Below are 24,445 nucleotides of genomic sequence, written 5' to 3' on the forward strand. Positions count from 1 at the left end.
TCTTGTCAACTCTGAATAAATTCAATAAAAAGTGGTACCCCCATCTAGTCGTCTAGTGTTTATGTTATAAATGTAATAATTGATCAGGTGTCATGTTCTGGCTCTCTGGAAAGTGCCTGGAGATTACTTCTGTTGTAATAGACACTTTAATAAAATCCAATGGAATTGAATTACATTAAACCTTTATTTATAGCCTTATATTTAGGCAAGTGAGCAGTGCATTGAAGCCTATCAAAACTACTTTATTTGCACTGTGAACAAGAGTTTTTCTTTTGATGATGTATAAGGTAAAGGTAAATAAAGGTTTCTTTGAATCTCAGGGGAACTCAAACTTTGGCACTTTTATGTTAAATGCAGTATAGGTTACACTGGAAATGTAGGCTACCGTGCCTTCTAGACATCTTCTAACAGTTTTTAACAAATGAGACTGGCATACATGTTGAATATTACTTAAATTTCAGGGGATTCAAAATATTACCACTTAATACCAGTTACAAATTTAAAAAAATGAATGTACTAATGTTGAAAAACTATTCTCAAGTATTACTTTTCAGTCTTAATTATGTTTTCCTACAAGAACTGTTGTGTTGTATCATTTATGTTAGTTTTTTTATGATGTGCACTAGCGTTGTTTGCTGATCGAGTTGTGATGGAATAATTTACACTGGCTTACTGAAACCATACATTTATGTTTTATTCTCATTATGTTCACACGCTTTACAATTTCTTGCAATAAGAAAAACAATCCCCAAGGCATTCAAGATGAGATCAGTTTCATTACGATGACAGCAAGAGCCTCACGCCATTTATTAATCTTTGGCTCAACAGTAAATGCCACCATCCATCCTCTGTGTTTCATGACTAAAAATGTCAATAAGGTGTGCCAGACAGAACTGATTTAATAACAAAATAAACCAATCACCCATACAAGAAATGTATAAATGCTGTGTCTAATAAATGTCTTTGTTTCACTGGAAAATGTATTTTACCACATGGTATTTAAAAAAAAACAAAACATGATGACACAGAGTTTAGATCAGAAAGGTCAGTGACAAAAATATTATTTCTAAGGTTGAATTACTTTTGATATTGTGCATATGTATATATAAAAAACCACTCAAGAACAGTCATTTAAAATGCCATTTATGTCACTTATTTTTCAGTAATCTAATACAAATGCATACACATGCATGTCACCACCTACAACCACATTTAACCACTAATGCAATATACAATCACCTTACAAACAGAAAAAGAAATACAGTTGTTGGCTTTCAAGCTTGAAAGGGGTCACAGAGAGAGATGAACTCGCACAGGCACACTCGCATGCACAGATACACACACACACACACACACAGACACACACATACACACACACGCACGCACGCACGCACGCACGCACGCACGCACGCACGCACGCACGCACGCACGCACGCACGCACGCACGCACGCACGCACGCACGCACACACACACACACACACACACAGCACACAGACACACACACACTAATCACAGAGCTTATGATACAGCATTTGAGAAGTGACTGTAAAAAAACTAATATGTATGTGGAAGGAGTTAGTTACAGTATGATATGAAAGGGGAACTGGTTATCAACCAGGGTGTACACACATCTTTTTACATTTAAGCCAACTTTTCATAATATAAATATTCTTCATCCAAAAGTCAGTGCAGTGCCTTCTGCTCAGGCGTCATCTAGTCCTCATCTTCTGTCCTCATTACACCCAGTCTGAGCAAGACCTGGTCCACAAATTACTGTTTCCACTTTGGACACAAATATTTTTACATCAGCATTGTCTTTTATCTCAGACTTTCTCAGTGGTTTTTGTGTGTCTTTTTTTTTCTTTCTTTTTTTTGTTGTACCTCAAAAGTCCAGCTGTGAAGTACAAGAGTTTGTTTTTATTTTTTTTTCTGTTTTTTAACCAATTAGACAATAGAAAAAGAGATCCACAAATTTACAAATGTCCTTTTCATTCTTTTCTCCTGAAATCCCTTTTTTCTTTTTTTTTTCTGTAAAAAGAAGAGGCTCACTGATGGAGCGCTTCTACTGGATTCCCCTGAAGAGACACATTGCAAAGACCATGGCGAAGAGCTGAGGGAAAGAAGAAAGACAAAACGTGGAAAATTAATTTTTTCACACTTTAATTAAGACAAATTAACACTTAAGTATCATAGTCAATGGATTAAAGTTGAACAACTCTAAAACCTGTTAAAAAAAGACTTGTTTAAGAAAGGAAAATGGTAAAATAGGATATACAGACATGACATACTGTACATACATCACATTACTTCACATGTATGTGAAGGGTAATCCTAGCGGCTACATGCAAAAGAGAAAAGGGAAGCCTCGTGTACAGGCAGGTCCAGGGCACCACCACAATGGATTTAAAATGAGGATTTATCAGGATATCATCAAAGTGAGCCATTATTTCTTTGTTTATACCTTTATCTTGCCATATTTATGATGCAAGTTTCATCTTTCCAAAGAATCTGATTCTTTGGAGCCACTGAAAATGCAGATACTTTCCCTGAAATGGCTGTAATTCCTAATTTGTAAATCAAGTATTATTGTGACACTGTTGATAACATCTCAACTGTTTTATTTTAAATATATTGTGGTGGTTTATAAAGGGAAAAAAACATGAAAAATCATTGTCCACATCCTTCTGGCCTATCTATGTATTTTGAGTATAAACCGTGTTCTTGTTGGACCAAGCTTTCACCACAAGATGGAGCTCTTGCAACACACGCACAGGTAGCGCTTGCACATCAACGTAAATAGCCTCAGGTTTATGCAGAATTGCACCTTTTTTTTAATGAATATTCAGATCACTGGCAGGCAATGTGAAAGCAGCACTTAAAAAAAAACCAAAACCTCATACCTCAATGGTTAGCACCACAATAGCCAGAGCTCCAGCCACATAGATGTACAGTTCAAAGTAGTCAACTACTGCAGAGTAACAGCCCTATGGAGAGAAACATGACATGGTCAGCAAAGAATCAATTGGCTGTAAATTTTCACAATTGCAGCGGTAGTTAGAATAAGATCACATCTTCAATTGATTGAATCCTGGGAAAGAAAAACAAACCAAAACGCTCGGCTAAATGAGTGGGAAGCAGAGCTCGCAGCCTCACTGTCTTTTAATGAGCGTTTCTTTTGTGTGTTTGGACAGAGCAAGGCACACTCTGGATGTCTCTTCATTGTTCTAATAGCATGAAAAACAACAGGTGGAAAGTGCTGTTAAAGCCTCTTCCTATCTGCTTTCACTGTAATTACACTCGAGGCTTTCATGCAAGAAGGGTTGGGGATGTGTCTCACAGTGAAGCACATCTAATTTTCGCATATTCCTATACTTACTACGCTCTATTTTTGAGCGCAAGCGTTCCACAAAAATTCCAATTCAACCATATATGCAGACGTACATACATATGCTGGTGTCTCTGTGCTTTTGCCAGATAGCAATATGATATGCCATGACAGCTAAAACACACACACAAAAAAAAGCACTAATCAGCCATGGAGGACTCAGCCAGTCACTAGATATTTCCCCCCTCACAACTATCTTCTGCTCTAATTAAGCCTGGAGGTGGTTTAGAACGAGCGAGAAAGGGAGGAGGAGAGCGGATGACATAGTAGGCGTCAGATTTTACCTTGTTATTGCGGAACATTATATTGCCTGATAAGCACTGCTCCCGGCTGGTGAAGACCAGCTCTCCGCTCTGACTGGCGCGCTGGCAGCAGGCTTCTGGCACCGCATGATCCTGGTTGATCAGCCTGAACAGGCTGTCCTTAAAATCCTCTGGGCTGTTCACTCCGCAGCAGTCAAACTGGAAGGAGGAGAGGAGAAAATAGAAGAAGTACTTATTGCTGAGTGCCTGCTTGTGCAATGACCTGTAGTCCAAGTGTGTGAGTACACCAAACCCTGCATGAACACTGACCTAAATATCTAGGATTTATCTATAAAATATATATCCCCTGACACCTAGCTCTCCAGGTAAAAGCTCCAGGCTGGGAGCTGTTTGCTGGGTGCTTACTGTAGTCATGATGGCATTCCATGTGGAGGTGAAGACATCGCTGTTGTTGTAGCCCTGATAATGCCTCCTCAGCTCCTTGGTGAAGTACTCTCTGGTCAGCTAAGGCAACGGCAGGAGAGAGCAGAGGTTAGTGTCACTGCAGAGATGATATCTGGAACTTCAGATAACCAGAGGTGGGTAGTAACGAGTTACATTTACTCCGTTACATTTACTTGAGTAAGTTTTGGGAAATTTTGTACTTTTAGGAGTAGTTTTGAATCACTATACTTTTTACTTTTACTTGAGTAGATTTGTGAAGAAGAAACTGTTACTCTTACTCCGCTACATTAGGCCACGTTGAGCTGTTACTTTTCTTTTACTCCTCCGCGTACGTGTCAATCTCATGATATCTCTGGGTGATTCTTTGGGAAAAATGTTTGTTTTTGCATGTTTTGTCACATTTACACAGACTCAAACACACACACAGTTTCTATGAGTTCATGGGCTTGTTCTAGTTCTGCCTGATTAAAAACGAAAAGGCTTGAAAGTTTGCGCTACCTGTGCTTAATTTATTTTTTTATTGTGTTATTTTATCTATTTTATTATTTATTAAAGTACTTGAATTTACTTTAAGATTATTTTAATTTAAGCTATCTTTTATTTTTTATTAATTTTAATTTATTGTATTATTTTATTGATTTAATTTGCCTGAAGATGATTATTTTGTACTTTTGTCTGTTTGAATGGTTGTGTTAAAAAAATAAATCAGACGTTACTCAACAGTTACTCAGTACTTGAGTAGTTTTTTTACCAAGTACTTTTTTACTTTAACTCAAGTAATTATTTGGATGAATACTTTTTACTTCTACTTGAGTCATATTATTCTCAAGTAACAGTACTTTTACTTGAGTACAATGTTTGGCTACTCTACTCACCTTTGCAGATAACATTGCTTGACTATGGGCGGCCCACAGCCGTGGATATTTATGAGCAGATATTTACAGGTACTACTGTTTCTTCTGTGGATGGTGCTCGAGGAATATTACTGTATATTTCTCTCAAGACGAATAGAACACATAAGAATGTTTTCACATCAACTCAGTGCACAGTAAGTGCCCTTTTAGTAGTGGCACACAAACAAGTTGTTTGGTCTCAACTAATTCGAGAGTACATGGAAAAAAAGAATAACAGAGCACTCCCTCCTCTGATAAAATTTACTTGGCTCCTTGTGGACTCTCACATAATCAAATTGAAGTCTGCTTACGAGAACTATGTGGTGCAACAATAATAATAATAAAAAAATATCCCTAAAAGAGTTTCAAGAAGACTTATAAAGTGCCAAAAAAATAAAAAAGTGTTGTTGGAGCTGGAGAAGATGAGATTAGACTCATGCAGGGAACGACAGAGATGAAGTCTCCGGCTGTTTCCCCGAATTTAATCCCTTTTTTATGGACTGTTTAATTCAATTCACATTAGATCATTTGTTTAGTGGCAATTCACCTCAAAAGACACAACAAGGTCAGTAGAAGTCAAATAAACACAGTCCTAACCCTAACCCTAACAACAAAGAAATAGCTTGAGTTTGACTTTTTGACCCTGCGTTGTTCAGAAACTGTAAAGAGTGTGAACGTTGAGGCAACTCACATGCTCCCGGAATACGAAGGCAAGGATGGCAGCAGCCAGCTCTGCCAGAAAGATGAGTAGGATGAGCATGAAAAACTGCAAAAAAGAACAACAACAAAAAAAAGTCAAGCTTGAGAAAAGCACGGTGAGTGAGTCAGAAAAAGTGCATGTCAGGCTCCGACAATCACACTCTGGCTGTGGCCTCTTCCCTCAGCATTAACTATGCATGAAGCTCAAGGCACCAGGGCGAATAGACAGTGGTCCAAAAAAACTGGCAGAGAGAATAATCAACACACGCGCATTCACACACACGCACAAAAACAGATCAGCAAACGAAATCCATTTCCAAATTTGTCAGCAGACTCACGAAGAGGAGTAGACACTTGTTTTCACGGATGGCTCCACAGCAGCCCAGGAAGCCCAGGAGAAAGAGCATGCCTCCCATCCCCAGGATGATGTAGACGCCGGTGAAAAGTAGGGGGTTGGCTGCAACGATTTCCCTGAACCCCGTGGGGTCCACCAGCACCCACACTCCCACTCCCAGGAGGAAGGAGCCGCCCAGCTGACGGAGGAAAGAACAAAAAGAGGACAATTGTTAGATAAAACATTAGGGGTGTAACGATACACTAATCTCACGATACGGTACGATACACGATATTGAGGTCACGATAACAATACGATACGATATTATAACAGTATTTTTTTTAACAACCTTGAATGAGGAACATATGACTAGAAAAAAATGTTCTTTTATTTGAAAGACACAAAATACAAACCAATGCTGTACGTTTGCCCTATTGTTCCAGTTTGTAATGCTTTATAACTGTTTAAGTTTTAAAGAGAAAGCCAGGCCAACCATTTTCCACAAACTGAACTAAAAGTAAATGTCAGGTTTGCATTATGATCTTCAGTTTCATACAAGTAAAAATATTTTGCCACAAACTGAATAGTTTCTCTCATGTATGATTTGACTTTTTTCTTTTCCAGAAATGTAACAACTAAAATTAAATAAATAAATAAAAGTAAATAAATACATACAATTTTACATCATAAAAAAGATTGATTCATGCTCACCTTATAAGTGTAAAAGTAGATTTATTTTTGTTAAGAAGGTTATTTTGGTAATTCAGGGTTCATTATTTTTATAAATATTCATTCATTCATTCATTCATTCATTCATTATCTTACCCGCTTTATCCCTTGTGGGGTCACGGGGGTCTGCTGGAGCCTATCCCAGCTCATTTTAGGTGAGAGGCAGGGGTTACACCCTGGACAGGTCACCAGTCCATCACAGGGCCACATAGATATACACACAAACCATGCTCACAATCACACTCACGCTCACGCTCACACCTACGGGCAATTTTAGAATCATCAATTAACCTAGCATGCATGTTTTTGGACTGTGGGAGGAAGCCGGAGTACCCGGAGAGAACCCACGCAAGCACGGGGAGAACATGCAAACTCCACACAGAAAGGCCCCTGCCGGGCCTGGGAGTCGAACCGGGGACCTTCTTGCTGTGAGGCAACAGTGCTAACCACTAAGCCACCGTGCTGCCCTATTTTTATAAATATATTCTTTATATTCTGATGTAAATCAGGGACTATAATGACACTAGTGAGTTTATCTGTAGTGATTAGTCTGTTTTAGATTGGGCGGAGTGATACGCCACAGTACGGCACTAGGTGCTGTGTTGATGTTCTAAAATCCTACACTGTTGAGGGACATTAAAGTACACTGGAACTCAGCAGAAGTTGTTCCCGTGTTTATCATACTCACGACCCGAAAAAGGTTTAATTTAATAAGGTAAGGCTTAACTCTACACCAGCCTTACATAAAGTTCAGAGCTCAAAACCCAGCAAGAGTCCCGTGATCAGGAACGAAAAACGGTACTAGTTTCTTCTGAGCGGAGGAAGATTTTGGTCCGCGGGTCGAGGCGCGGTCGTCACGCGTGGTCAGATGCGCGTTACTAGTCAACACAATAGATTAATATTAATAACCCAATATCGCGATACACTTTGTCACCTCCACGACATGTATTGTGACGTTTTTGTATCGTGAAATTTCGTGGCACGATATATTGTTACCCCCCTATAAAACAGCAAGTCTTGATGGGAACCCAGAAGAGAGCTGGATAAATCCAGCGACACAAAACCTTCAACAGATATGTTTCCCCTTGACAATATTTTATAATATTCTCAATTAATATGCAATCGTCTGACAGGTTGGACTCAAAGCGGATGCTGAAATAAAAGACTCAGTTATAGAGACACAATGCCTTTGTTTGTGTGTGTGTGTGTCTGTGTGTGGAGATATCTGCCTTAAAATAACTCCCCCACCTGCTAAAGAAATGCTGCAGCTTCCATCCCCTCTTTCACTTTAACCCTATCTGCTGCCGCCAAGGAGCGACTCATGTGATTAAGAAAAGAAGATATTGAGGAGGTGGGAAGACGCTTCTATCTCAATCCCGGGGGGGAAACCTGAATGCTACCTTGGGTGAAAGAGGCTAAAGTATAAAGAGTGGAGACAGACATTTTAAAAAGGGAAATGGCTAAAGAGTTGCAAAAGCAACAAATAAAAGTAAAAGCTACAGAACAACAATTGTGACTGACTGATGCTTAGAGCCAAGTTCATTCTTTGCTCTGCCGGTTGCATTATAGCCCCAGCCTTGAATAACAGCGTCTGAGCGGAGTCTCTAAACGGTTTGGTTGCGTGTAACAAAGTAGGAAAAGAGACAAACCTTCTTACACAGACCCTCCCCCCTTTGGTGGGTTTAGACTAACAGGATTACCGTTGATTGTCTGATCAAGACTGATAAACTGAGGTGCCAGTCACAAACTCCACATGGCTCACTGTGCCTCAGATGTGTGTCAGCACGCCAAAATATAATCAAAAGAGAATTTGATAGAATCAAGATTGGCTCATCTAATGAAATGCAAATGTGGCTTCATTAGTCGGCCGGGCAGGGAGCAGACAGAAGCCCATCTTAAATCATTAGACTGACACTAACTTCAGACGTAGCCAGATTAAAAGTGTCTTTGAGAAAGAGATGAAAAGTACTTACAAAAATGAGGAAATTGAAGACAAACATGAGGTACTTGATGCAGCTGAGACAGTCCCCCTCCATGGTCGTCCCGCGCGCTGAAGCTTCTCCCTGCCCCTGAAAGAAAAAAAAACCCCAACAAATCCATAAAGTGTGCCACTTCATAAATCCTGCAAAATACTCTCAATATTCCCATTCGAGCATCTTGGACGGGCGTCAAGTTAGAAGAGCCAACAAAATAATAATGTGCAAGAACCTGCAAGTTCTGCCAATTAAACATATGACACACACACACACACACACATGCACTTACACACCCACACACACGGCTGGTTTGATTCAGAATCAGATAAAGATTTTTAAATTTGTCACGTATCTTGCCCTCTATAGTCTGTTAGCAGTTCAGTGCCGATTTGATGCAACTCATTTTACCCCAAAACATGAAAACTAATTCAATTTGAACATGTGCTCTTGAGTCAGATGGCCAGACTCCCTATCAGCATTCCTTTGATGTAGACAAATGGTGTCCTTGGCTTCAGCGTGACTCAAAAGGTTTTCTATCAGAGCTTTTTAAGGATATGAGCCCTGACTGGGGTTCATTGTGCAATAACCGATAGGGGATGGCCTCTACTACGCAGCCCCTTCTTCTTCTTAATGTAATGAGACACGGGAGACCTCTGCTTCCGTCAGCTCACCCTCTATCTGACATAAACACACTTTACTTGATGAAGGCCCATCCTCGAAGGACTTGTAGTTAGTGAAGAACACCTTTAATGCATTAGAAAAAAGAAAAAAAAAATAACACGGGCATCTCCGTGACCCTGTAAAGCAACAGCAGCGTCCAAAAAAGTTGGGACACAGCAAAATAAGAATTCAATGGCTTGCAAATCATTCAGTGTTTAAATGGGAACCTAAACTTAAGCATATCATATTATATGTTAAAACTGATACATTTCATTTATTGAAAAAAAAAGTACTTAAAGGAGCTTGAGGCTCCTTTTAAGAAATGAGACTCTCTAGCGCCACCCTTCACCACGACGGCCGTTGGGGGTACTGCAGCCAACAGTGAAGCCGGCACGGGAGAACGGGGAGAACGTGCATGCAGCGTCATGTGACGTCACATCCGCAGGACAGCGCGGGAAATTCGGGACCGAATTGCAGCACATTTTGCAGCACACAGCCTGTTCAAGGCAAAGGAGAGATACACTAGAGGGCTCATTCTTTTGGGTTTGGAACGCTTCATCTGACATTATTACTAGAAAACTTAAAATGTATACGGATTTTATTCATAAATCTTGCCACAATCCGGCCTCAAGCTCCTTTAAGTACTTATTTGGAATTTAAAGCAAGCAAGCTGAGACTAGTCGAATTTAATTTAATTTCATTTGGTTCAATGATATGTTATTTATCCCAGAAGATAAATGATGTATTATTGAAATTATTTTTTATCATTAGTAGTAAATTATTGATAAGTTTGTATCTCCTCGACTTACACAACAGTGTGTAAGTGAAGAACAGGAGTGGTTTGGAAAATACAATTTTTACCTATTTTGCTTGATTTCAGACTCAGATCCCCTGTTTTATTTTTATATCATGGTGCATTTAATGTCTTCACTCTATCATGGACATGTCGGTTTAACACCTCCAGACAACCAGCCTGGCTTGTCATAATATGAACAGAATAAACTTTGAGATTGGCTTGCTGAAATAAGCAAAACCTTCCCTGCAAAAAAAGCTTGTCTGGCACAATATGCTGCTCCAAAACTTGTGTTGATCAATTGCCACTTAAATGAATTCATTGTCAGATTTACCCAGAATTCTTTCCTCTCACAGCATTACTAATCTTCCCTAGTCTCAAAGTAAATAAAACATTTTTTCCTTATTTATTTTTCTGCTTCTAAATCTTTTATGAGCAACTCAATGTCAGATCTTTTTTTTTTATTGTTTTTTTTTAAATATTTAAAAATCAATACATTGTTTTTCTTTCTTTTTTTAAAGCTACAAAGCCACCAATGAAGCAAATTCCTAACCTTTGGAGCAGAAAATTATCCAAGATTTTCCTCAGAGGAAGTACAAAATGGTCTGAGGCATTATCTGCACGTGCTGCAAAAAGTGAAGTGGAAACAATTGTGGAGCTGTTATAATTGCGGTCTCAGTGAAGAAAGAAAACGAATGATTCGTCAGAGATGAGCCAAGGCTCTGCTTTGTACAACCGATTATTAATTTTGTCTCCCATAGTGATAGCCAGGATTGAGGCTGGGTGACAAGCTGATAAAAGAGCGACTTTCTCAGAGGAATTGCAAATTGGATTTCACCGCTACACATTGGTCTTCTCTAAATTAAAAAAAAAGGAGGGAAAAAAAAACAAGTTTAAAAAAATCCTTCCTTTAACTTCTTTTGTCTGTACTTTGCAGCCCGTCCATCAGATCTAATCTCATGATCTCTCGGCAGTCTTTCCAGTGCTTAATAGGCTGTCAATGGACTCCTCTGGGTAATCTCTCTGCTTCTCTGGGGCCGCAATGAAAGCTGGGCTATGATTAATGCCAGGTTTGATTCCTGTCTATCAAGGAAGGGGCTCTGCTGTCGCTCAAACGTGATTCTACCTTGACCCTTTGACCTTTATCTTCCACACAGCCGACTCAGAAATGTAGCTTCTCCACATGAAGTCAAACAATAACCTCCCTCAAATCCGTGCCTTACACGAGCACCGTTGAAATGCCGCTGCAATTATTTTACAAAGAAGTATAGAAATTGTTTGAATAATTAATTCAGAGCAGAAGCCTTATCTGTGTTTCTTCTTTTAAAAAAAAAAATCATTGCGTGCTTGTACTGCTTTGCTTTTGCTCTGCCTCTACTATTAATGTCTTTTGAGCAACAGAAAAAGCTTTTTTGTCTCACTGTAGGCTTGAATAAGTTGGCGTGACAATAAAATTGAGCAACACTCACAATTCGGAGGACCTCTTTGTCTGCTGTGGGAGTAGGTAAAGATTTAATGAGAACGATTCTTTTCTTCACCCGTCAAAGGTGTATTTTTTTTCCTTTCCTCCCCAGACCCAGGAAATTGATTTAGAGCTATGGTTAAAACAATATCAGTAAATTATAATGATATGCTTTGGTATTGATTACCCTCCTACTTTGAGAGCTACCAACAGCCTCTTTGCCTGAGATGGGTTTTAATTAACCTCAGCCTTTCCTAAACCCCACTGAAAGGCCTAATGAGGTCACAGCAGGTTTTTCTTTTCTTTTTTTAATGAGATTTGCATACATTACAGTCTCACAGAAAAGCATTAGAAATGGCCAGTTCCCATCCTTTCTGCTTTCCACTACAAATCCAAAGAGTACAAACTGTATTTACTGGAGCAGAGGATGAAAAGAAGGAATGAGGTGAAGCAGGAAGAAAGGGTCACATGGAAAAACTCTCAGGGCGCAACTCACTTCTTATAACTCCCAAACAAAATGTCTGATCTTTGTTCCAGCCCGACCCATTTGCTCCGTGCTTCGTATCCCAAGGTCAGAGCAACTGTCAGATGTGGAGCCAATTTTCTTTTGTGCATTAAAATTCATTGCTTAAGAATGAAATGGGTTGTACTGTACTTGCATCGCCTAGCTCCAAATAACAAGGCTAGGGCGCGAAGCTGCACCGTATAAATCAAACTGCCAACGAAACCCCAGAGAAAGTGCAGAGTAAACAGACCGGCCTTTCCCATGACTCCCACAGGATCACAGGTCTTCATCGATCACAGCCCAGCAGCAGAGATCAAGCTGCAATGTCTCTGCGAATATTCTGCAGATCAGGTTATGTGGATGAAAGAAACATGGTTCACACCCTACATCCGCTATTTGTACCAAAATGTCATTTCAAAACTAGCATTTCAGTTCAATCTCGAAAAAGCTCTCCATCTACATTACACAACCCAAAACCTAAATCAAACTGTTATCTATCCTCGCTGGGTATACAAGTTAAAACTCAAAGTTGCAAAATCATTAAATTCCAACTTTCGCTGCATAACAGCTTATTCTGTACTGTTATCAGGACATGTATGTGTGTTATTTTCTGATGAGGGTCACACGATGTAGGTTAACTGAATCGGGGAGCGATACGTTGTAACCATGAGAACAAATCACAAAGTAAATGCAAAGTTTTTACAGTTTTGGCCATTAACATATTGCATTTAATAAATTAAATGGTGTCTGCATAGGATGACATTTTTTTTCCTTTTTGATGTTTGAAATGATTGAAGTAGAGTGAATACCAGGCATAACCTAAACAGGTTCAAATGAAAATGTACTAATGTAAACACGTAGAGCTGCAGCTTTGTAACAATTCTGACAAAGAGCAATACGACTTATATTTATTCTGATGTCTACTCAGTCTACTCAGACTGAGGACCGTAGAGGAGACATTTCCACTGCCTTCATTCACACGTCATATCCCATTAATTTCAAAGCAGTTTTACACCAGTATCACACCACGCAGATGTCTTGCAGTCAGAAAAAATGTAGCGTGTAATCAAATATTCGTCCAGCATGAAAGTAACACAGTGTCCATGTATCCAGTGTTAACTTGAATTGCCAAAAGTTTTATTAGGTTAGAGTTGTTCTCTTCATTCTTAGTTAGCCTAGCTGTTAGCCTAGCTGCTAGCCTAGCTCCCCATCAGGACCCATCCCTGAATCTCCAAACTAAGGCCCTGATTTACTAAAGGTTTGCGTGTGTAAAAACGTGTGCAAATTTGACAGCACCCGCAAACCAAAGTGCCAGCTGATCTACTAACAGCGTGCAAAGAGGACTGCGCCTCTCAAATGTGCAAAATAGCACACGCAATCCATTTAGTACTTTTGCCCTGATGAATAATCAATATGGGGCGTACACGCCAGAAATTGCTAAATACTGGGAGGGGAAGATGCAAATTGGTCCATTTACCACGCGCAATGAGATTTACCAAGCCTGAAAGTTTTTGCGTGGATTGTGATTGCGTCTGTTAATACGTTCGAAAGGAAGGTGCTAATCTCCACATGCAAAAGGAGAAATATTTTATTTGAATGTGAAATCGAGTATTATTCAGCAAAAGGTTGCCACAGGAGGCACATTCATTTTTTTATTTGTGATAATAAATAAATCACGTGTTTTCATGGAGAAAAAAGTGTTTCTCATTGTGCGCCTATACTTGTTCTGCAGTCATACCCCGGTGTTGTGCCGTATTCAGCACCCCTGCCGTGAAAAGCACCCCCTCGTCTGACAAAAATGATATTCTCATTCCGTGTTCTGTTCATGTTCTGATTTCCATGTTCTGTTTAGCGTCCAGTTTTGTGTTAATGATTCATGTTTAAATGCGCTCATGGATTCGGGTAAAAAAAAAAAAATCGGGTAAATGGTTATTGATGTCATTAATTAATAGCCTGCTTACTGTGTTGTCTTCCATAATATTTGTAAATATATATAATATAAACTCCTAAGTATGTGTTTGTGTGAGTGTGTATATATAAATATATTGAAGTGTCAGTGTGTTGTTTTTTTTCTTGGTCTACTTATCATTGAATATACGAGGGGGTGCTTTTCACGGCAGGGGTGCTGAATACGGCACAACAATTTGCCTCTTCCACTAATATCTCTAACCCAACTCGTCAAATTTCATTTTGCGCTTGCGACTATATCCTGCTTTCCATCCAGACCATGGCGCAAAGTTTGCGCCGCAAACCGTAAGACGCGCAACACCTCATTTAAATACTGAGGTTTGCACCTGTTATCAATTGCGCACGCAATCTTAGTTGAAATAAAATTTCTGGTACAAATGTGTTAGTTTGCTAAACTAGCAGTGTCATAAGATAGCAAGTTGTGTTTCATTGTGTTGGAGTGCAGGAACGACTATTGCACTGATGTTTTCTTAGAAGGAAATACGGTAGCCTACTAACGTGACTATTTGCGCTCAGGAATCCAGTCGATGCTAACTTCAAGAACGTCTGCAATGTTTCCTGTTAGTGACGTCATTATAATTTCTTTATTTGCTTTTGGTGATGTCCAGCCAGCAGCGGCTGTGTAACTCAGCGTGGTTTAGTTTATTACTCAGTTAATGAGATCAACTTCACGAAACCCATCCACATCCAGCCAACATTCTTCTCGGTGTGAAAATGAGGAATTCAGACATTTTTCTCCAGGCCCTTTTCACCCTTGATTTCGGAAACCCTGAGCTCTGTTTGGCTTCGGTCTACACGATCAACCATTACGGCCTACTCTAATTAAAAGATAAGAAAGACATAGAGCCACTCTGAGAGTCCTCCACGTATAAATAGCACTCCCCTTTCGTGGTTCCCCTCAGAGATGTCACTTGCGGCACGATTAATGAAGTCAGTCCGTATTCCCGTGCTCCACTAGCCCCCGTCCCGAACAAATGGATCAACGCCGACAAGGACACTCTTTGTCTGCTTCTCGCCAAACTGTCGCCACCCTCCACCTCCCACATGACCTGACACTTCACTTAATCTTCAGCATGAGGCTGCATTACAAATAATCATTAATACTGGATCCATGTAAGAGTTGGATCTTGACCCTTTAAAATGCCATTGACCCTCTAAATGATCACCTGTAATTGAACCCTTGGGATAGCACTCCCAACCTCCCTGGCGTGACAATAGCAGGTGTATGCCACTCTAAAGCTCTCTGCAATACCCTCGGAAGACGACACTTAGGGACCACAGACATGCAACATCACCCTTTATCTCAATTAAAAACCCATTTTCATATTTCTCTTTGACTTTCAGAATCAGACACAGCAAGTAAACACTCAAAATCCGTCTGCAATGAACATGGTACCCTTGAGGTCCCTTAATGAACTTCCAATTAAGGGAGAATGAGCCTTTGGCTGCTCCGTCACACGAAGGAGCTTTGAAGTGTATTGAATGTAAAGTACTGTATATTTGCAGAGGGCATTCGGCCTGCGGGTAACAAGGAACAACCGCAGATAAAAAATGTACAAAAGCAGCTCAAAGGCAACCCAGCGCAGTGTTTGTGGCTTAGAGCAGAAGCATTGACAGGTTAGGACTTTCGAGAAAACACCAAGATTCGGCAAAGATGGATACACATAAATAGTTTATCCTCAAGCAAGCTTAGTCAAATGAGTTTTCACAGTAAGCATAGCATGAGCGGTGAGGCTTATCAGCTCCTGGACATTAGCAGCCACGCTAGTTCACAAAAAGAGGACAGTCTTTAATGAAAAAGCTCTGTCTTGCAAAGCAATTTATCATTTAATCCTGTTGCTCCAAAACGTGCTGTGAATCTAAAGCAGTTCTTCTCTGAGCCTGTGAGTGGCAATCTCCCAACACAGTCACTTTGAGACTATACCGTGTGAATCCCAGAGGGCAGAAGTCCTCTGACCAGGCAGCTGACACACTCCTGAACAACAGGCTCATTAACTAGAGAAAACTCCTAGAATGAACAAATGTACAGTCAGAAACAGACCGACCATGTGTTTTCAACATCACTGCAGGCCACATTCCTCACATCCCAACTGGGCAAACATCCAGCTGTTAGTTCAGTGCTAACAGTTGTTCAGACTCCGAGACCGAAATCAATTCTGCAGCTTCTTAGATTAAAAAGATTGGATAAAAAGAATGTCTGATAACTTGTTGATACTTAAGTGAAGGGTGTGTGATGGAGATTAGGGATGGGCGGTATGGACTAAAAAATGTATCACGATAATTTCTGGCATTTATCCCGATAACGATAAAAATGACGATAAAAAAAATACCAATTCAACTCCACCTTTGTAACTATAAATCTATCTCGCTCTCAGATCCGCCATGTTTGTCATCAACGGGAATTTTTCTTTCTTTCTTTCTTTCTTTCTTTCTTTCTTTCTTTCTTTCTTTCTTTCTTTCTTTCTTTCTTTCTTTCTTTCTTTCTTTCTTTCCTTTTTCCCTTCCTTCCTTCTTTCCTCCTGCTCTCTCCTTCCTTCTTCCCTTCCTCTTTCCTTCCTTCCTTCCTTCCTTCCTTCCTTCCTTCCTTCCTTCCTTCCTTCCTTCCTTCCTTCCTTCCTTCCTTCCTTCCTTCCTTCCTTCCTTCCTTCCTTCCTTCCAAAAATCAGCTTTACACAAAAACATCATCAACGGGAATTTATCGTTTTTACCGCGACATGACAAATTCTTATCGTGAGGAATTTTTTTGACGGTATATCGTGAACGGTAAAATATCGCCCATTCCTAATGGAGATTAGAGAAAAATGTCCCACTATTTAAACCCCTGTACATGAATCCAGCTCTCTCCCACCAGGGACTTTTACTCCATTGTTTCAGCACCTCTATATGGCCGAGTGACGATACAAACTGACAACATGGGAATGGATCAATACCGGGCCCAAGCGCCTGGTCATTAATGCATCGATCCCCCAGAGCTCCAACTCTGAGTCCCTTCATTGTCTAGCAGCGAGGGCATGCGGTAGCAGCACACAATGAACACATAAACACTTCTGCACCACATGCTTGCTTGGACCCAGCTAGGGCTTTTCCCACGTTGTGTTTTCGAGGATGACACATCACCTTTGGGGCTTTCCACATAAATAAGTTATAATTCAATTTAAAATGAAATGCTTCATTATAACTGCCAACAAGAGGGGGAATTATTTCCCTGCACTTCCACTTCTCCAGTCTCTGGTGAGCCATTATTCTTGTGATAGGAGTCACATCTTAATGCGAGTCTCTTCTCTTCATTCAGTAAAGGTTTGAACATGCAAACCGATCTCATCAATCTATGTTAACTTTTAGCGCTAAAGGCAATTTAAATGTTAATAATATTATCATTTGAACTTTTCTGACATTCCTATCTTGTCTTATCCACATATAAAGTTGAGAATTATGCTACAGATGGCCTTAACTTTATAAAAAAGATTTAAGGCAAGTCCGCCTCCGGGGACTGAACAGAGAATGTCGCTTTACAGCGATAATAATTACAGATGTCACCAAACTAAAGGAATAGATGCAGCAAAGATGACGAAGCTGCTCTGAATTTCTCGTGGTTTGGCCAAACCTGATGAGCTTAACTTTATCATATACTGGAATCTTTCCAGCCCCCCTCCCAGAAAAAAAGCCGGATATGGTGCGAGAGTGGCCTTTGTCTACAGAGGGAGTGTTTGGCATCTCCACCAGCTCTGTTCCTGTTGGAAAACAAAGGGGAGCACAGGCGAGTACTTTACAACATGGACGGGGGACAGTTTGGCCAACCATTTGTTGAATGAGCACTCTCGCACCCTCTGTTAAAAAGGCCATATGTTAATCTGACTATAGCTAGGTCCCCTGTGCAGAAAGCCTGAAAGCTGTTTCATCACTTACAGGCCCTTTTCACACAGCGGTCACGGGCGCATGTCGGTGCAAAACAGACATGCTCATCAAGCCGCCGCGGTTTTCTTTTGGTAGTTCATACAGACCAAAACCAGGACCAAAGACCAAACACAGGAAGCTGAATCAGTGCATGCTTACAAACAGCTAGGCGGCACCCCCCAACCAAAGTGACGAAAGAGTCGTAAACTGCTTTGTTATCCTAGCTGAGGGGAAACCAGCGCAATCTAACAAGGGAAAACAAAGCCTTCAGGATGAAGCATTTGTATATGTTTTGGTGGGTGTCAGGAGGTAAACACATATATTTCAGGCTCAGAGAGGAAAAGAAAAAAATGTGTCAATGCCTTGGAGTGAACAGTGCAGCAAAAAAAAGAGAAAGAGAGAAAGAAAAAACAGAATTCTTCTATTGTGACTTAATTTGCTGCTATGGAAGCAGCTGCTACTGTGCGGCGTTATGAATTTATGCTTGTGATTATGAGACTCCAGCAAGTGGTTGGAACGTAATTTTGTCATGTAGCAAAGGATTCCAAGGTTAATTTTATTTTAATACTGCCTGAATGATATTTTCATAGTTTCCTAAAATCTGGCAAAAAAAGAAAAAGAAAAAAAAGGTCAACATAAAATACAACCTACCTGATCTGAATGAGTATTGCTCACCTCTCTCAGCACCACGCTATGAATGTAGGTCTACTCTGTTGCACCCAGCCCTATGCTGTATTGTATATCGGGCTTTTGTTTTATTCTTGCTGACCACTCGAAGTGCTTTTTCTTTGAGAAAGCACTTAGTGTACAGAAATCTATCCAGATTATTTCTATTGAGTGTGTGCAGTGCTTTTTGTATCACACACACATTCACACATCAATGAACGCCTCAGAGACAATGTGGGGTTCAGGGTCTGACCCATGGACACTCCAACACGTCAACTGCAAGGCCAATAAACCAACTGTCCAATGTTGCATGACTACTCCACGCCCTGATCCGCAACCATAAGCATGGATAACTTTTGTTTTTTGAACCAGATCACTTAAAAGATGTGGATGCAGCTGCTGTGATGTCATCCATTAGTTGAAAGATCATCGTTCTAAAAGCCTGATGTCTGCACTTTTTATTTACTTATTGAGACAGAAGTTATCACATTTTAGATGGCGCTGGAAATAGAGAACTGCAATACAACTTCACAAAAAAACTGAACAAAACATAATATTGGAGTTACTTTCAAAAACACCACTTCATCACAAATCTGAAAATGTGAATTTAGCTAATCACATAACGACTTTGGGGAAAGACTGTCATTTGCTGATTTACTCAAAGCCACTGGCTTTGGTCATCTTCTATGTAGAGTCTATGCTTGCAGTTGTGGGCTTAATCATTTGCATTTCCTAGAGATGGCAGAATTAATATATTTTTATATGAACTACTGGTTCGACGCGTAGATAGAAAGAAGGAAATAGCGCCAGTGGTTGAGTGCTTTTAAACAAGGATTCAGTCAATCAGGGTTGAAAATCCTGCGGTTGAAAACAGTCTACCCGTATTTTCTGGACTATAAGCCGCACCTGTATATAAGCCGCACCCGCTCTATTTTAAAAAAAATAATTAAAAAAAGATGTACAAGCCGCATCCGCTCTATTTAAAAAAAAAAAAGATATGCAAGCCGCAGATATTTATGTTGTTAGATTAGATATTTACTACATGTACAGAAGGATTTTGAACTGTAAATGATGTACATGTTTGTACCTAAATAGATCCTTTCCTAACAGTGTCTTTTAACACTGCAGCAACTTTGCTGATTAAAACAGGACAGAACCAAGAGAAAATAACCGGTATTTATTTATCTATTTATCTGTTTGAAATCTGCTTCTACCTACTTCTATCTGCTAAAGAAGAAGTAGCGTATTCTTCTTTGCATTTATTTTGTCTTAGTTTTGATTGTAATACTGGTTAGAGCGCCCCGAGCGGTGGAAGAAAAATGCACAGAATAGCCGCACCTTTGTATAAGCCGCATGGTTCAAAATCTATGAAAAAAGTAGCGGCTTATAGTCCAGAAAATACGGTATTTATCTCCCATATAAGGTGATGGGAAAATTACTTATTTTTTCTTTGATTTGTGAACAAAGTGCTCAGAAGTTTCATATTCTTATTTTGTAAAGTTTCTCAAACTTATCTTATAGCTACAGTCTGATATTGATTTCTGTGGATTTAGGTTCATTAGAGCAGCGTTACACTGTGATGGACAAGCAGATAAAGGCCCACATCGTTTCCATTGCTTTATATTAGATCCAAGCTTTGATGGAAACATTCAGGTTGAAAGGAGGCAAATGGGAACGTCCTCGTAGAAGGCTGGATCTGAGGTTCTCTCGTAGAGAATGAAATTAACTTTCACTTTAAAGTAGGACTTTACTGATCATTGGCAATGCTGATTGTCAGGGCTGATATTTTAGAAAGAGAGGAAGGCAGAACTGCTCCTACAGCGGCTATAGAAGAATCATTAATACAAAACTCTAACGTCTCCTCCAATGTTGCAAAACATCAGCCTCTAATTTTTTTCTCTGATGGCATCCATGCTCCTTTTTCAATTGAAAAATGCACAAATAGTACTCGCACAGAAGTTTGTGTTCCTCTACTTTTTGACATCAAAACTTTCAAATATTGATTATCAATCTCACTCATTACGCATTATCAGTATTGCATAGGTCCTGAAAAATTCATATTGGTCAGTCCATATATGTCGAGGCTAAAATGGGAAAGAAATTAATCCATTTGATCCGTTGAAAATGACTGAATGATGAAAAACTCCAGCAGCACTCATTAACTTTATGGAAATTCTGGTCCCTCTTCCCATTCACAACCATTTACACTGATGAAAAAAAGTACCACACCAATCGCAACAGGGTGGGAGCAAGATTTACTCATACAGCAGCGCCCACGTACCGCTATGCAAAACAGCCTAGATAGCTGCAGATTTGTTAATTACACCTTGGATTAACACGTTTTTACTGGAAAGCCGCCATTCACTGGTTTTTCTACTCCACTGCACGCCAGTTTGGATGTCTTGTTTAGAGCAGACTGGCTGTTGCTCTGCCTTTATCACATGTTTTGTGTCACAGTTTTGGTATTTAGTTTCTGTTTTATTTTGAAATCCTGTGTCCTTGTGTTTAAGTTAAGATTACTTCCCTTGTTCCCATCTGCCCTGAACGTTTGAACCTGTGTCTCATCAAGCCTTCTGTGTATATCTTGTCTTGTCTTTCCCTTGCTCCCAGCTGGTCTGTACTGTTTCTTCTGCCATGTGTCATATGTCATGCTTTTGTTTTGTTTTTTTCGTGTTTAAGCTCTCACGGTTTTCTTTTTTAATTCCTGCTCAGCAGCGCTTTTGGTTTTTGGAGAAGATAAATCACATTTTTTGAAACTCCTGCCTCCTCGCTCTCCTGCATCTGGGTCCTACTCAACCGCACCGTGACATTTTGTTTCTCTAATTGGTCTATCCAGTGGTATTCACACGCAGTACAATTTGCATCCGTTGGTACCGAACCCTTAAAATCAGAGTCAAATCCAGAGATAACGGACCAACTGTCATGAGACTATTCTTTAAATGAATTCATGCAAGTACTTTTTATGTGTATAATGGTATTTAAAAACAAGATTATGCTTAATCTCAGCACTTCTGCTTTAAAAGTAACTAAAAGTGACCACAATCTTTCATGTCATTTGCACATGTGACATATTTTAGTCTTTTTTTGGTTGGCTAATTTATGGTTCTGTGTTATGACTGATTAGAACTGATCTGGCTTCTATTTAACCTCTCAATCTATACATGTCTACTGCACAGCGATGCCTAGAATACTAATGTTGTGAACTGCAAATCAGAGCCTAACAAAGCCCCGTGCACGCCTGGTTTGATGGTTAAGGACAAAAGGCCGTCTGGCGTTTTGCAGGACCAGCTCGACGCATCTTTTCTCTCTCCGGCACCCTGCCTCCAATAGACGGCAACAATGGCTCTGTGTCCATGCTGTCAGCAACTCGCTGAAAAGAGTGTGTCAACAAACACTTTCTGCTGTGACTTATCACTGATTTACACTGCATGAGCTTAGATGGAAATTACAGGTGAAGCAGAAATTCATAAGACAGAAATATGATTCATATAAGTTAAAAGTTGTTTTGTTTTTTCACTTGCTCATACATACGTGCTACATTTGAGACTGAAACAGTGCCATACCATGGGTGTCTGCTTGGTGCTCGTCTTTGTTCAGGTGAAGCTGATGACTCCTCTCGCCTGTCTCTCCTCTCCTGTTTTCATGGGCTGTTGGACAGAAGCACAGGAGAAGAAAACTCAGTTCAAGTCAGAGCTAATGAGATGAATAAACAGAGGAGCACAGCCAAGGAGAAAGAAAAGTGGCACATTTGTCTTAGTATGTGCAATTCATTTGAGCAGAATAAGACTGGGAGCTGGAAAAACACTGTAAATGAAATTCTAGGACACTTAAAATGACAGTTTGCATTCATTATGTATGAAGCCCTGGCTCCCAGCAGTGCGCTAATCTAAGACTGCAAAAGTCTTTTATCTGTGTGAATAGTTCACTTCTCAACTATAAGGGCAAAATGAACAAGGACAGAACAAAAAAATGCCCCGTCTTTAATAGCAACAGACCAGTGTAGCGAGTGGGCTGAAATTTTAATGTCTGCTTCGAGGTATTCAAATCTGTGTACCTTCTCATCGGTTAATTGCCTGTTATTAAAATACCCAACATACCACACACTCCTCATCCAGCTTCTGACTTGACCTTGAAGAGCATCTGAACTCATGCATTATTCACTGAAAGTAGAACACCTTGCTTTCTTTCCACACATAGCTAGCTTTAACTGTCAATGTAAGATACATCTCCAACCAAGTGTGCCTAATGAGCATAAACGTTTTTAAACTTTTTCCTCTCTCTAAATTGCCTGGGCACAACTGTCTCCAAGCTGAAAATAACGATATAGCATTGAGCGCCAATTAAACTGCAGATACTTCGGACTATATCTGCAAAAATAGTCAGGAGCAGGATTTTGACTGACAACAAATTGAAGCCAGTTTTAAAACGGTGACAGTTAGTACCAAAAAAAATGGAGAGATCTGCAGATGGAGACATGAGCAGCTTTTGCCACATTATATATCGCTGTATTCTCACTTCGACTAGGACCAAGGATGGAGAATATCCCTGGAGTATTCCGGTTGATGGAGCCAGCTACATAATCCTGTCGGCACACCATATTGCCAGCAGACATCACATTCACCGGGACACAAAACCAAAGTGACATCAGTGGCATCAGCACATCCTCCCCCATACACAATATGGGACTGCGATTGCATCTGGAAAAGGCAATCAAAGCTCGAATGAGGAAAAAAGGGACAAATCTTGAGAAATGGGGAGATGCACTGGAATGACACATTCCCTCATCATGCAGGACTGAAGTCAGACATAGTAAACCGCACGTTCCTAGCACCAACAACAGTAACTATACATGCCCGGGAAACCAAAGAATGGCTGCTTGTTGAAAGAGTCACTTTACAAAATATTCACCATATGGCCTTGCTAACATATCCCCAGGCAATGCAACACAGTAATCTCTTTCCATTTTGTTTCAGGATGTTACAACAGCAGCAGCAAATGAGCATCCAGCAGTCATTATCATTTGCAAGGTTGGACTGAGCAACTGAGTGGTCAGATTTTACCCTGAAGCCTGTTGCAGAGGTAGACTCTGTTTAGAGAGCTATTAGCTGGTGGAGAGCAACAGTGTTGAGGGTCTGCATTATTTTCTGGTTTCCATGGAAACCTTTTTCATAGGAAAGTGGAGCACCAATGGGATGCGGGAGCCTCACTGAATCGGTTATGGGGGTGCAAATAGAGATCAGCGCAGACGGCTGAGAAAAGCACAACAATGGGATGAACCCTCAAAGGAGGACGAGAAAGGCCAGGCCACTGAGGGTTCAGCAAAGCGGGGACGACTCAAGAGGAAAGAAAAAAGGTTTCATCTACATCTGCTCAATGGATTTCCTTCTAAAGCAATGTCTGTCACAAATTTGGCACTGGCATTTAGGCTCATGCATACTGTATGCAATTTAAACATCAAGGTGGCTGCTAATTGATTATCCACTGCTGATATTTCAGGCCCTGACAGCATTATTACATCATCAGCATCTATCGTATCTTTAGACAGCAGCATGTTATAAATGCGATTTCTACTACGGTTATTCCCTACTATTCAATTAACAGCAGAGATGGCACAGGAAACGGTGTTAACGCAATAAGAGGACACTCCACTAGAAATGCTTGCTACAAACCAAATTCACCCGTCCAATGTGGTTTTTCTGCAACTCCAATAATGAAAATTACCTTTGACCACCGACTGGAAAATTGAGAGTTAATAGTTTCAATAGTTTCAAAG

The 24,445-nt window shown here is 40.1% G+C and overlaps 1 protein-coding gene across 1 annotated transcript in view; it reads right to left on the reverse strand.

The window, feature by feature from the left end:
* Positions 1-669: 669 nt before the first annotated feature.
* The window catches only part of tspan18b (tetraspanin 18b), a 51,322-nt gene continuing 27,546 nt past the window's right edge, over positions 670-24,445 (reverse strand). The window contains exons 2-9 of the mRNA XM_061720953.1: positions 22,236-22,319; positions 8,722-8,817; positions 6,024-6,218; positions 5,678-5,752; positions 4,055-4,153; positions 3,671-3,847; positions 2,902-2,985; positions 670-2,111 (exon numbers count right to left, since the gene is read on the reverse strand). Of these exons, the coding sequence (XP_061576937.1) occupies positions 2,064-2,111; positions 2,902-2,985; positions 3,671-3,847; positions 4,055-4,153; positions 5,678-5,752; positions 6,024-6,218; positions 8,722-8,817; positions 22,236-22,238 (777 nt within the window). The 5' untranslated portion in view covers positions 22,239-22,319 and the 3' untranslated portion in view covers positions 670-2,063. The remainder of the gene's footprint in view (positions 2,112-2,901; positions 2,986-3,670; positions 3,848-4,054; positions 4,154-5,677; positions 5,753-6,023; positions 6,219-8,721; positions 8,818-22,235; positions 22,320-24,445) is intronic.

Source organism: Cololabis saira, chromosome 5 (genome assembly GCF_033807715.1).
Source record: "Cololabis saira isolate AMF1-May2022 chromosome 5, fColSai1.1, whole genome shotgun sequence".
NCBI lineage: Eukaryota > Metazoa > Chordata > Actinopteri > Beloniformes > Belonidae > Cololabis > Cololabis saira.